This window comes from Equus caballus, chromosome 24 (assembly GCF_041296265.1).
Source record: "Equus caballus isolate H_3958 breed thoroughbred chromosome 24, TB-T2T, whole genome shotgun sequence".
Classification (NCBI taxonomy): Eukaryota; Metazoa; Chordata; class Mammalia; order Perissodactyla; family Equidae; genus Equus; species Equus caballus.
The window spans coordinates 23,946,605-23,961,405 of NC_091707.1; the positions used below are offsets into that span (position 1 = coordinate 23,946,605).

The 14,801-nt window shown below is 38.7% G+C and overlaps 1 protein-coding gene across 3 annotated transcripts in view; it reads right to left on the reverse strand.

Moving 5' to 3' along the window:
* ESR2 (estrogen receptor 2) overlaps nucleotides 1–14,801 on the reverse strand; it is a 135,470-nt gene that overhangs the window by 25,546 nt on the left and 95,123 nt on the right. For all 3 annotated transcript variants that reach the window (NM_001309479.1, XM_070249126.1, XM_070249127.1), the window contains 2 exons: nucleotides 7,820–8,119; nucleotides 4,855–4,993 (listed from right to left, as the gene is read on the reverse strand). In NM_001309479.1, coding sequence (NP_001296408.1) covers nucleotides 4,855–4,993; nucleotides 7,820–8,119 — 439 coding nt within the window. The remainder of the gene's footprint in view (nucleotides 1–4,854; nucleotides 4,994–7,819; nucleotides 8,120–14,801) is intronic.

Sequence of the window (14,801 nt, forward strand, 5' to 3'; positions counted from 1 at the left end):
CACCACATTAACAAAATGAAGGATAAAAATCACATGATCATCTCAATAGATGCAGAGAAAGCATTTGACAAGATACAGCATCCATTTATGATAAAAACTCTAAATAAAAGGGGTATAGAAGGAAAATACCTCAACATAATAAAGGCCATATATGACAAACCCACAGCAAATATCATTCTCAATGGAGAAAACCTGAAAGCTATCCCTCTAAGAATAGGAACCAGACAAGGATGCCCACTGTCACCACTCATTTAACATAGTATTGCAAGTCCTAGCCAGAGAAATCAGGCAAGAATGAGAAATAAAAGGGATCCATGTTGGAAAAGAAGAAGTGAAACTGTCACTCTTTGCAGACGACATGATTTTATATATAGAAAACCCTAAAGAATCCACTAAAAAACTTTTAGAAACAATAAATGAATACAGTCAAGTCACGGGATACAAAATCAACATACAAAAATCAGTTGCAAACTGCATACACTAACAGCAAAGTAGCAGAAAGAGAAATTAAGAATACAATCCCATTTACAATTGCAACAAAAAGAATAAAATACCCAGGAATAAACTTAACCAAAGAGGTGAAAGATCTGTACACTGAAAACTATAAAACATTGTTGAAAGAAATTGAAGATGATGCAAAGAAATGGAAAGATATTCCGTGCTCTTGGAGTGGAAGAATTAACATCGTTAAAATGTCCATACTTCCAAAGCAATCTATAGATTCAACACAATACCTATCAAAATTCCAACAACATTTTTCACAGAAATAGAACAAAGAATCCTAAAATTTATATGGAACAACAAAAGACCCCGAATAGCCAAAGGATTCCTGAGAAAAAAGAACAAAGCCTGAGGTATCATACTCCCTGATTTCAAAATATACTACAAAGCCATAATAACCAAAACAGCATGGTACTGGCACAAAAACAGACACACAGATCAATGGAACAGAATTGAGAACCCAGAAACAAACCCACACATTTATGGACAGCTAATATTCGACAAGGGAGCCAAGAGCATACAACGGAGAAAGGAGAGTCTCTTCAATAAATGGCGTTGGGAGAACTGGACAGCCAGATGCAAAAGAATGAAAGTTGACCATTTTCTTACACCATACACAAAAATTAACTCAAAATGGATTAAAGACTTGAGTGTAAGACCCAAAATCATGAAACTTCTAGAAGAAAACATAGGCAGTGCGCTCTATGACATTGGTCTGAGCAGCATATTTTCAAGTACCATGTCTGACCGAGCAAGGGAAAGAAAAGAAAAAATGAATAAATGGGACTACATCAAACTAAAGAGCATCTGTACAGCAAAGGAAACCATCAACAAAACGAAAAGATAACCTAACAATTGGGAGAAGATATTTGTAAACCATATATCAGATAAGGGGTTAATATCCAAAATATACAAAGACCTCATACATCTCAACAACAAGAAAACCAACAACACAATTGAAAAATAGGCAAAAGATCTGAACAGAGATTTCTCCAAAGAAGATATGTGGATGGCTAATAGGCATATGAAAAGATGCTCAACATCATTAGCTATCAGGGAAATGCAAATCAAAACTACAATCACCTCACTCCGGTCATTTGGCTATAATTAACAAGACGGGAAATAAGTGTTGGAGAGGATGTGGAGAGAAGGGAACCCTCACACACTGCTGGTGGGAGTGCACACTGGTACAGCCACTATGGAAAGCAGTATGGAGTATCCTCAGAAAATTAAGGATAGATCTACCATATGATCCAGCAATCCCACTGCTGGGTATTTATCCAAAGAACTTGAAAATGTAAAGGTATAAAGATACTTACACCCCTATGTTCATTGTAGCATTATACACAATAGCCAAAACTTGGAAGCAACCTAGGTGCCCATCAAGGGACAAATGGATAAAGAAGATGTGATATATATACACAATGGAATACTACTCAGCCATGAGAAATGATGAAATCTGGTCATTTGTGACAACATGGATGGTCCTTGAGGGTATTGTGCCAAGTAAAATAACTCAGAGGGAGAAAGTTAAATATCATATGATCTCACTCATAAGCAGAAGATAAAAACAACGACAAACAAACACATAGCAACGGAGATTTAGGATTGGTGGTTACCAGAGGAGAAGTGGGGGAGAGGGCAAAAGGGGTCATTAAGCTCACATGTGAGGGGATGGACTATAATTAGTTTTTGGATGGTGAACATGATGTAATCCACACAGAATTCGACATATATTACGATGTACATCTGAAAGCTATATATTGTTATAATCCAATATTACTGCAATTAAAAAATAATTTAAAAAATCTTGATCCATAAAGAAAAAAAAGAATAAAGGGAAACAGAAATCATAGTCTCAGTCTCCACAAATGGGCTAATTTAGTTGTATTCGTTGCTCATATGGTCATACCAGCACTTGAAGGAACTCTGATAGGATGATCCACCAAAAGACAGTTATTTTCAAGTAGTGTGAAAATTATTTATTTACACCGCAAAAAGATTCAAAATAGAACTTCTTTATGGTGTACGATCCCTGACTTTTTGAATAAGTAATATTTTAAACATTTTTTAATAAGCAACTCCTCCAGAAACATACTCATTACATGAAAGTGTATTTACTTGTATAATAGATACACTAAGAAACTGAACTATCTTGGACTTGAAATTCTAGATGTCACAGAGTTCATGTGTTAAAAACAATAGTAGCAACTGCAACAAAAAATATCCACCAATAAGCACTCCAAAAAAATGCCTGCTCAATGTGAATGCATTTACAATTCCCAAGAACTCCTCTTCCATGCTCAACCATATAAACTAGATTTACATGTTGTAAAATATAGTGCTTTCAAATATTTATAAAGAGTAATGTGAGTCTATTAAAAATAGTTTGTAAAAAAAATGACTTCTTTCTTTTTTTCTTCTTCTGTTACTTAACCAAAAGGTAGGCCTAAAATTTACCTGGGATTTGTGTCAATTTATAGTAACTTATACACATACTTACAGGAGTTAAAGAATCCTTTAATTGTACCAAAAACTAGGAATGAAATAGTCACTGAAAATAAACACTAAATATGGCATTAAGTTAGAAATTAAGACAAAAAGTAAAATAACGCAATCCGAATGTCTGCAAATTTATTGGTTCATCAAGGGATGGAACTTCTTCCTAGCACTAACTTCTAGGAGAATTATATGTGTATATTTATGTATGTGTGTGTGTGTGTGTGTGTGCATGTGAGAGAGAGGAGGTACATATGTGGCTTTATTGAAACACCACGTCAAATTCAATGAGTGAATGAATGAATGAATGAATGAGAGCGATGGCTTGACTGGGTGCTCAGTCTTTCAGGCCGCCTTGAAACATGGTAGCATGAGCTGACAGCAGGAGTAGGCTTCTGAAGTGGGCAGAAGGTAGAATAGAGTTGTTCCAAGACAAAAGAATAAAGTAGAAAGTTTGCCTTTTAGCCTCTTCCTATTCCCCCTTCCAGTTCTGTATCCTGCTGAGAGGCATGTACTGTTGTAGTAAAGAGTGTGGACTTCACAGCCAGCCCCCTAAGTCCATGTCCACCACTTACTACTCTAACTATAGGCAAGTTACCTAACTTCCCGTTCCCATATCTGAAGGACAGGGATAATAATGGTGCTTACCCATAAAGGGCTGTTGTGAAGATGAAGTGAGTTAACACACATCAAGTGCTGAAGATGGTGCCTGGTACATACATGCCAATAAGTTAGCTATTTTGATCGTTACTGAAGGGTTCTACCTGTCCTAGGCTTCCAGAACCTCCCTCTGTGGTTTACCACCTACGTTTGTTTCTGCTGGAGCCACATCCCATGCTCCAGCTCTTCCCAAGGGCTCTGCTCTCCACCAAAACACCTCCATTACAGAACAGAGCTCCTTGTCCATGTTAGCATCCATGACAACAGGCAGAACGAGTGCTAATCCTTTGGGGGTTTTCATGTCTGTAACATGTGCATAGGGAGATTCGGATGCTCTGAAGAGGTTATACCAAGAGCTGGAGGCAGATGCTTTCCGCTCATAGCACTAGGCACCCTTCTCTGTGCACAGAATCAAACGCGACTGAGCGTTCCACACCAGAACTTTTTCAAAATAAGGTATGTGGAAAGCAATTTCCATGGAGAGTTTCAAACTCCTTAAATCTAAACCAAGAAAGTGTTCGATTTTTCCTACTAAAAAGCTTGAGTGCTGTGTATTCCAGCTTTCCCTCCATAAACAGTTCACCTAAGTCAATTAAAAATTGGTTCCTTTTCTGTGCCCTCGTTAAAAGAAAACTACATGCAACCAGGTTATGGCATCATCACTAACATTCCCCAATTCCCATTAACTTTCGTCTGATTTTAATAATCACTCCTTCCACCACTATTGCCAAAAATGCTATATGGTACATGCAATTAGAGTGAGTTAAAGTATGTCAAAATAAACTTAGCAGATTTGTAACAATTTTATTACCTGTCCAGATAGCTGGCGATGTAATTGGTCCCTATAGGTGGAAAGAACAGCAGGACAACTTAACCCAAAAATGGAATTTTTAAGCAGAAAAATCTAAGTTGATACACCTGGTGGCCACATACCCTGCAGGACACAGACCCCTATAATGGCCTGGCCTGTGAATGCTGCCCCACTGCAGTAAGAGGAGTCACAGGACACTGAATCCTGGTCCCTGTGTTCCCCTTCTCAGGTTCCTAAGCCAGCGAAGGAGCTCATGACCTTATCATCCTCTAATTGCCCCTTCAGGTGCGAGATTTTAACTGCAGCACCCAGGACCGTGTTCCCACTCACTCAGCGCCTCACTCAAACAACTCGGAGAAGAAACACAAAGCCCTTTTTCTTACCTGTCCAGAACGAGGTCTGGAGCAAAGATGAGCTTGCCGGGGTGGTCGATTGAGCGCCATATCAGGCCCACCATCAGCACCTCCAGCCAGCAGCTCTCCAAGAGCCGCACTTGGTCGAACAGGCTGAGCTCCACAAAGCCTGGGGAAAGCAAGAGGCCGTGAGACACCCCCGCCCTTTCCTCAGCTCCCTGTTTCTGTAGAGACAGAACAGCAAGTTTTAAAAAGCTAAGGAAACACAAACAACACGGGGAAACAATATTACAAAGATGTGGTTAAATCCTGACCTAAGGAAGAAAATTTTGAACTTAAGGTGTGCATCTCACTATTTCCAGTCTTGGACTCCTTCTAGGACAAATACTTCATTTAGAATTTATAAAGGACCTGTTACCTGGGCTGGTACAGCTCCCCAGACAGATGCTAGGGAAGAACAGAAAGCTGGGACAGATCTTTGTTCGTTAGATCCTAATCACTCCTCGCACTGCTGAGGAAGATAACGCTCTACTGCTGGCCAGAGGGGGTGCCTTGACTGGCCCAGTGCATGATTGGGGCGGGGAGGAGTGAGCGGATGTGGTAGGTGGGGTGGGGAGTGGAGGGCATGCAGAGAGAGCAGGGCCAGCCCCTGTAGAAAGTCAAGGCTTCAACCGAAAGGACTTCTCCAATTGCCTAAAATTTCCCATCCAGTGTTAGAGTCACTCTTCTGAGCAGGAGCGCTATCTCCAGGCTCTTCTAACGGGAAAAGCAAATCTGACAACTGAAGCCGGTTCCCACAGCCTGATAGCTGAATAGCATGCATTGGTCAAGGAACTGGGAGGAAACAGGTAGTCTCTAGGGAGGTGAGTGCTTCAAAAGCAAAGCAGAGATCACTGGTGCTTCCTGCACAAGCCACGAGAAAAGCAGGAGGCAGCGTAATACAAAAACAGTTGCCAAATGCACAGCTTCAGAGTGCAATGGACTCTGGGTAAAATCCCAGCTCAGCCTCTTCCTAGTTAGTTACTAATCTCCTTTTAAGTCTTTGTGTTCTTATAGAAAAATAGGGGTAATAACGCCTACCTCTGAGAATTTCCTACAGGTAGGATCTCTCATCATCCTCATTTTACATATGAGGAAACTATGGCACAGAGACGCACGTGGTTCAAATCTTTGAACAATTAAAATGCAAATCTGCACAAAGGAGAATTTAATGGAGCAATGAATGGAAGGATAGATAAATCCTTTCCAAAGCCACATCCTACGCTCAGTTCAGGTTCCTAAAATGTGCACATGTTCCAATCTCACCCATAGTTGTAGACAATAAGCTGACCCAAGGGAGAGCAAGCATTTTACACTTGTAGATATTCAACAAGATCAAGTCTAGGTGATATTTTAATAATTTTTTGGTTTGGACAATGACTATATCAGCTGACATAGGGGAAAAAAATCACCCCTCCAGATTATGCCTAAGTTTTCTGAAAAATTTTTAAAATACCAAGCTTAAAGAGGGACTAATGCAGCTTTAGTGTTCAGTTTTGTTACGGCACAGAGAAGCTGTGCAGATCTCAGCAGTAATCAATTTCACCACCACTCTCCAGGTGGGGTTCTGAAAAGTAGTGTTTGGAATACTTGGAGAGTGAAAGCCAGAGGGAAGTGCATCAGTATCGTCTCCTCTGGGAAAGAGCAGAGAAGATAAAACAATATAGTCCTGGAAAAGGTGGAGATGCTAGATTATCAAAACAGAACTGGAAACTAGAAAATCCTGAGGAAGCTCAGAAGCCAACAAATGACCCCAAGAGATCCTATGACCCTCGGTCTTGATTCCCACTGCTCTTTATTCCCAACTGCTCTTCACCCGGCTTCTCAGCTCTCCCCATCTTCACAGTTTCCCTAATGCAGTTGCTGCCCCCAGGCCTTGGGAATCGTCCCTAGCAGCTTAGAATCTGGAGAGAGACCTCACTTCTTAGATGCTGGGAAAGACGTGCATGGAGAAGCCCTTCCAGGGGGAGGACGGGTGCTGCCATTCTCTGTTAGAATCCTAGATTCCCTCTTTCACAGAAACACCAATTTAGATGGTAATTAGATGGTAATTTCAGCACAATGCAATACTTCATGTTTATATTACAAACTGGCCTGGGGAAGTCACCACGTCATAGGACGGAAAATGCTGGTTCCAAATAACCATCTTGAATAATCAAACCTATTTTCAACTTGGTGGCATTCTAGGTTTATTGATGATTGATGTCACTTCAGCTGCTAATTTTCTCTACTTGTCCAGATACATTCATTTATGTACCTACTACTGGTTCTTTCTCTATTGGAACAATATTTTACAAATTCATATTGAGCATCTGACAAACCTTCCACTTCCATACTGGTTATATTGCACTCCACCCCACCTTCACCTCACTATACCCCTTCTTTCGAGGTAAGGAGTCCACAGCCAGGAAACAGGTCAATGTGAAGTCTAGATCCCTTCCTTTTAGACCATGTTTCAGGTCCCAGGGCCCTAGAATTTCCTGCCCAAATGCCCCAAGCCCATTTCCAGAGCCTGGGTGTGTCTCTTCCCCGGTCCATCCTCCCAGACCAGACATGAGAAGTGACCAAAGGCTATTGCCTGTAGGAGGTGTGACATGTAGGATGGAGCATGTGCAAGGTTGTGTGAGATGGATGTGTGGGTGGGAAAAGAAGAGAGCTGGGAACAGAAGGGGCGCAGCCATGCACAACTCTTCTTGTACTGCCATGTCTGGCACAGAACTCAGAGGAGTCCAAGAATTCTAAAATGGAACCTGGCCTTCCAGGACATGCTGCAGGTATATAGTGCGTCAAGATAGGAAGAAAGAATATAGTTCATGTAAAGGTTATAAGTCAAGCTGCCAAACCGTTAAATATGGAGACATGGTTTATGGACCTCCATTTTGCACTCTTGCCCCGTAACTGTTAGGGACAGGCCTTTCTACAAACCAATGCAAAGCTAAGACCCAGAAAGCCCTACCCGGAATTTTCTTGGCCCAGCCGATCATGTGCACCAGCTCCATGTCGGCCAGCTTGGTCAGGGACATCATCATGGAGGACTCGGTGAAGGGCGTGCTGGGGCGGCTCACGAGCACGTTGGGCGGCTCCGCCTCGAGGAGCGTGAGCACCAGCTGCTCGGGGCTCAGGGTGCTCAGCAGCAGCTCCTTCACTCGGCTCACGTGTCCACAGCTTTTCTTGGCTTTGCTCAGGCAGTGCAGCTGCTCACTGGAATTTCTCTGCCTCCGCACTACGCGGTACCCACACCTTTCTCTCCGGGAGCCTAAGGCGGAGAGCAGATGATAACACAGGGCTTTCCCATCCTTCCCCGACCCAGCATTCAAGTTCCCCGAGTCGCCAGGGTAAAAATGAAGCAATGCTATCATTATAAGACCTGAGTCTAGTTTCAGAATGTCTTAGAACAGAAGCCTGACTTTTATCTTCTGGACCCTGGGGGCATATACCAATGACTATTACAGTTGTAACTGTATATGGCAAAACCAGTAACATGACTTGCTAGGGACAATAGCCCAAATTATCTGAAGGTCTCCATTTCAGGTCACCTATGGATACAAAATCCATTTCTCTTTTTAAGAGTGCTGACATACCTCAGTTTCCAAACCATGTAATTTGGAATTTTCTTCAGGCAGAAGATAGAGGAAAGTTAGGAAGTGAACATTGATATTTCCAAATAGTCATCAAATAATACACTTTTATAATGCATTCTTAAAATGTTTACATGCATGCATATGTATTACATAATATATTCTTTTTATATACTTACACAAATAAGTATGTTTCAAATAATAAATTAATTGAAAATATCTGGAAAATACAGAAGAGCACAAATTTTGGTATAAATTCTTTCAGGTTTTTTAATGCTTTTATATTTTTCCTAATATTATATACAAAATTAGGATTATAGTGTATATACTATTTTATAACCTGCCTTTTTATTAAAAATATGTCATTTTACAACAATTTTAAAATTTTTATAGCATTCTGTTCATGAGTATAGCCTCACTTATTTAAAGTGTCCCCAGTGGTTGGAAATCTAAGTTGGTTCTAATTTCTTTGCTAGTATACATATTACAATGAAATGCATCTTTGTACATGTATCTAATCACTTCCTTACAACAAATTCAGACATCCAATCCTGAACCAAGGCATATACACATTTAAAATTTTGATACATAGTAATAGATCAGCCTCCAAAAGTATTTTAAAATGTATACTCTAAACAATACTTTAAGGGCTATTTTCTCATAACACCAGGGGCATCAAAAATCATTTTTAATCTTTGCTAATCTGACAGGTGACTAAACAATCTTCGTATTTTTTTAATTACTAGCAAGGTTGACTAATATGTTTTCCCTTTGTATTTCTTTTTCTTTTATATTGCCTGTTTGTTTCTTTCACCCCATTTCCCCCCAATACCCTATAAAATCTCTTTATATAGTAACAATATATAACTTTTGTTATATGCAATATTTGTCTTGTTTGTTATATATCTCTTAACTTTGTTCACGGTGTCTTTTCTCATAAGAAGATTTTAATACATAGTCAAATCTGTCTTTTGGGGTTGGCCCCATTGCCGAGGGGTTAAGTTCGGCACTCTGCTGCGGCGGCCCAGGGTTTCACTGGTTCGGGTCCTGGGCACAGACATGGCACCACTCGTCAGGCCACACTGAGGCGGCGTCCCACATGCCACAACTAGAAGGACCCACAACTAAAATATACAACTATGTATGGGGGGATTTGGACAGAAAAAGCAAAAAGAAAAAAAAAATCTGTCTTTTGCTTCACATCAAGATTACACAATATTCTCCTATATCTTCACTTTTTGAAGCACTTTTGTGGTTCAAATCTATTTGGAATTTTATGTTTGTATCATGTCATAAGGATATTTCATGTTATGTTTTTCCAAATGGATGTACAGTTTTCCCAATACCATTTACTGAATAAGCCTTTCCCATTGGAAAAAATATATAATATAAATATATATTTATGTATATACTATATATAAAAAAATATATACTATATATTATATAATATAAAATGCCTTGTCATTTAATAAAGAATTTATATAAAAGTAACTTCTTTCAGATTTTCTACTCTGTTTCATACATCTATTTTTCTATTCCTGCGCTGGTACCAAAATGTTTCGGTTACTGTAGGTTTATGGACCACAACACAATGGGATAATGTCTTTAAGATGGGAGTCGGGGGAGAAAGTTTCAATTTAGATTTATATTCCCAAACTATCATTCAAGAGTGAGGAAATTAAAGACATTTTCAGTTAAACAAAGATTGAGAAGATATATCATTCATAGCCCCTTTGAAATACTACTGTGTTCTTTGGGATGGAGAAGAATAAGCCTGAAGAAACAATGAACGTCAAGAAGTAATGGTAAGAAAATAAACTGGTAAATACGTGAGTAAATCCGAAAAGCATTGAATGAATAAAATAATAATAATTAATTTTTGGCGGTACAGAAACAAGGTGGAAACAAAATACCAGACAATAACATATAAGATGAAAGAAGAATAATTTTGTCTAGAGCTTTCTAAGATTCTTTGTTAGGGAAGAGAGATATCTATTAGAGAGAGGGGCTTGAATTCTCAAATTAATCCACGAATGCATGCTAAAAATAGAAATGTTGTCTAAAAGAATTGAAACAGAATGTATGACTTCCAAACTAGCAGAAGAGGAAAATGAAAACTTTCTGGTGATCAACTCCAAAAATGAAAAACATAGAAAATACACATATTTTTTAAAAGCACAAAATAAGATAATAGAAATGAATCCAAATGTCAGAGATCACAATAAACACAGACTAAATTCATCAATTAAGAGCAACTCTGAGATCACACATATTTTTAAATCTAGACATAGACTGGTTGTCAGAGATACATCTAACATACAGAAAAACTGAAAGTAATGGGATAGGAAAAGATATAACAGCCAAAAATTAACAAAATAAATTGGAATTACTCTATCAATATCAAACAATATAAACTTTAAGGCAAAAATCATTATTAAGGCCTCATCAATAGATTATAAATGGAAGATAAATAATTCTAAACTCATATACATCAAAACAGCAAAACAACAAGAAAACACAGTATACAAATAACACCAAAAAGTGATTGAAAGAAAAAGGGCTACTGACAAATATACTATCATAATAGGATATTTTAACGTATCTCTCTCAGCAACTCAGAGAGCAAACAGGTGCGGGAAAAGTCAGAATACAGAACATTTGAACTACACAATTAACAAGCTTGTGCTATAAAAACTCATAAAATTTGAAAACATGATCATACACTAGGTATTGAATAAAATTTTAACTAAAGCTGATATTGTATAGATAATATTTTCTGACCACAATAAAATAAAAAATACATCAATAATGAAAATATAACTTCCAGGGGCCGGCCTAGTGATGCAGTGGTTAAGTTTGCATTCAGTGGCCTGGGGTTCTCAGGTTCCAATCCTGGGCGTGGTCCTAGCACCGCTTGTCAAGCCATGATGTGGCAGCATCCCACATAAAGTACAGGAAGATGGGCACAGATGTTAGCTCAGTGAGAATCTTCCTCAAGCAAAAAGAGGAGGATTGGCAACAGTTGTTAGCTCAGGGCCAATCTTCCTCACAGAAAAAAAAAAAAAAAAATATATATATATATATATATATATATATATATAAAACACCCAAACCCCTATAAATTTGAGCACAAAAATACTTCTAAATATCCATTGGTTAAAGACAAAGATGTAAAATGGAAATTAAGAAAGACATGTTGTAAGTCAGGATGTCATTAGCATGGGTATAACTTTTATATTAATTTTCTCTAAAAGTTAAAATCAGCAAAATGCCTAGTTTCGATACTCCCACCATTATGTTTGTTCACTAAATTCAATTGTCTGCTCAAAATGGATTAAAGACTTGAATGTAAGACCTGAAACTATGAAACTTCTAGAAGAAAAACATAGGCAGTACGCTCTTCAACATCGGTCTTAGCAGCATATTTTCAAGTCCCATGTCTGACCGGGCAAGGGAAACAATAGAAAAAATAAACAAATGAGACTACATCAAACTCAAAAGCTTCTGCACAGCCAAGGAAACCATCAACAAAATGAAAAGACAACCTAACAATTGGGAGAGGATATTTGCAAACCATATATCTGATAAGGGGTTAATATCCAAAGTATATAAAGAACTCATACGTCTCAACAACAAAAAACTAACAACCCAGTTAAAGAATGGGCAAAAGATCCGAACAGATATTTCACCAAAGAAGATATACAGATGGCCAACAGGCACATGAAAAGATGTTCAATGTCACTAATTATCCAGAGAAATGCAAATCAAAACTACAATGAAATATCACCTCACTCCAGCCAGAATGGCTATAATTAATAAGCCAGGAAATAACAAGTGTCAGAGAGGATGTGGAGAGAAGGGAACTCTCTTACACTGCTGGTGGGAGTGCAAACTGGTGCAGCCACTATGGAAAACAGATGGAGATTTCTCAAAAAATTAAGAATAGAACTACCATACGATCCAGTTATTTCATTGCTGGGTATTTATCCAAAGAACATGAAAACACAAATGTGTAAAGATATATGCACCCCTATGTTCACTGCAGCATTATTTATAATAGCCAAGACTAGCAAGCAACCCACGTGCTTATTAGGGACAAATGGAGAAAGAAGATGCGGTATATATACACAATGGAATACTACTCAGCCATAAAAAAGGATGAAATCTGGCCATTTGTGACAACATGAATGGACCTATGAGAGCATTATGAGAGCATATAAGTCAGAGGGAGAAAGTAAAATACCATATGATCTCACTCATAAATAGAAGATAAAAACAATAACAAACACATAGAGACAGAGATTGGATTGGTGGTTACCAGAGGGGAAGGATGGAGGAAGGAAGGTGAAAGGAGTGATAGGGCACATGTGTGTGGTGATGAATTGTAATAAGTCTTTGGGTGGTGAGCATGATGTAATCTACACAGAAATCAAAATATAATGATGTACACCTGAAATTTATATAATGTTATAAACCAATGTTACCACACACACACAAAAATTCAATTGTCAGCATTTTTAAAAGGAAACATTAGTTAGGAGGAATGAGCAAATTTAAATTATTTGCTCCCTAGAAAATTTATCTCAATCTCACCTTATCCTTGGCTAATTGCTGTAGAAGGAAGGTTTCTATCCATCCAGGGATAACTGAATCAAAATTTTTACTAAAAGAAGTAAAAGCCTACAATATAATTCATTTTATTAGTAATCAGAGTGTTATAGATGCTATATAAGATCGATTATGCCCCCAAAATAAAATGGAAAAAAATGTATGGTTTAAGAAAGAACCTTTCTGATCATACATTTCTCTTTTGTAGAGTGTATGAAGATAAGGAGTCTACAAAATAGGTTTATATACAAAGTGAAAAGTTTTGAATCACATTCAAATTTATTTAACCAACTTTCACTGACAAAGTCTTGTGTTAGGCCCTGCACTGAGTTCTGGGGATTCTAGGATCAATAAAATAAAACCCTTGACAAGGAACTCACATTTTTCTACTAAGGACATTTCTAGCGTCCTGGCTTTGGCACTGTGATCCAGGCTGAGTCGTAAGTCACTCAGTGTGCCTCTGAGCGAGCTTAATGGGACTCTACCAAACAGGAGTGCTCCATATTAGAAAGAGTCCCAGCAAAAAGATGATGACGATGACAACAACGATAATGGTAACTGATAATAATGGCAGCTAACATCTTCCAGAAGCTTCTATGTGTCAGACATTGTGTATTGTACATAGATTATCCCATTCTGACAAAAGCCCCAGAGGACAGGTACTATTACTATTTCCAAGGTACAGATGACGAACCCAGCACGAGAGAGCTAATAACTTGCCCAAGACAGAAAAGCTAGCAAATAACAGAAGCAGATCTAAACCCCATCAGTAGTCTGCATCCAGAGCTGGAGCTTTTATATCACCTCCCTATCAATTCCCTTTCATGTGTATACACAGCAGGTGAATAAAGAGATGGCATCTGAGAGACAGGGATATGACCAACTATATGGCTATGCAGATTGTTTTCCTGGTTATTTACATTTCAGTGTATCCTTATGATGAAGCTGTATCCCTGAAATTAGTCTGGGTGGGTATTTTCCTACCATTTAAATAATCATATTAATACCTCAGTAGAAAAGACATGATCGGAAATGCTGAAGAAAAAGGTGATAACCGAAGAACCATGATTTCTGAATAAAAGGTGGAAGTTAAATGGTGCAGGAAGATCCAGAATGCAGGTAGAACCCATAATCCTCCGAGACTGGACAGAAGGAAGAGTGTGGGGAGAGTTTGGGGAGGGCAGATGAGAAGAGTGCTGGGCAAGGAGGGTGGCATGGTTAAGAAAATTCACTTCTAATGGTCTTTCTCCGTGGTCAGCAAAGGGCTAAACATCCAACTGTTTGCACATCAACCTATCTCATTTCTTCTGTAATCTCCAAAGATGATAAAATGTTTTTTCTTAGCCCTACCCAGTAACTTTTTGACCAAATTCAATTACCTTTTCTCTCATTCCCTTTTCCATGGAAGATTTTTTTTTTTAAAGATTTTATTTTTTCCTTTTTCTCCCCAAAGCCCCCCGGTACATAGCTGTGTATTCTTCGTTGTGGGTTCTTCTAGTTGTGGCATGTGGGACGCCGCCCCAGCGTGGTCCGATGAGCAGTGCCATGTCCGCGCCCAGGACTCGAACCAACGAAACACTGGGCCGCCTGCAGCGGAGCGCGCGAACTCAACCACTCGGCCACGGGGCCAGCCCCCATGAAAGATTTTTTTAACTACATCTCTGTACTCTACCTCATGAGTCTGTATTGTATCAAAACTCGTAACTTATATGAGATTTTCAATAAGGGGGAGAGAAAGTAAGGAAAATTAAA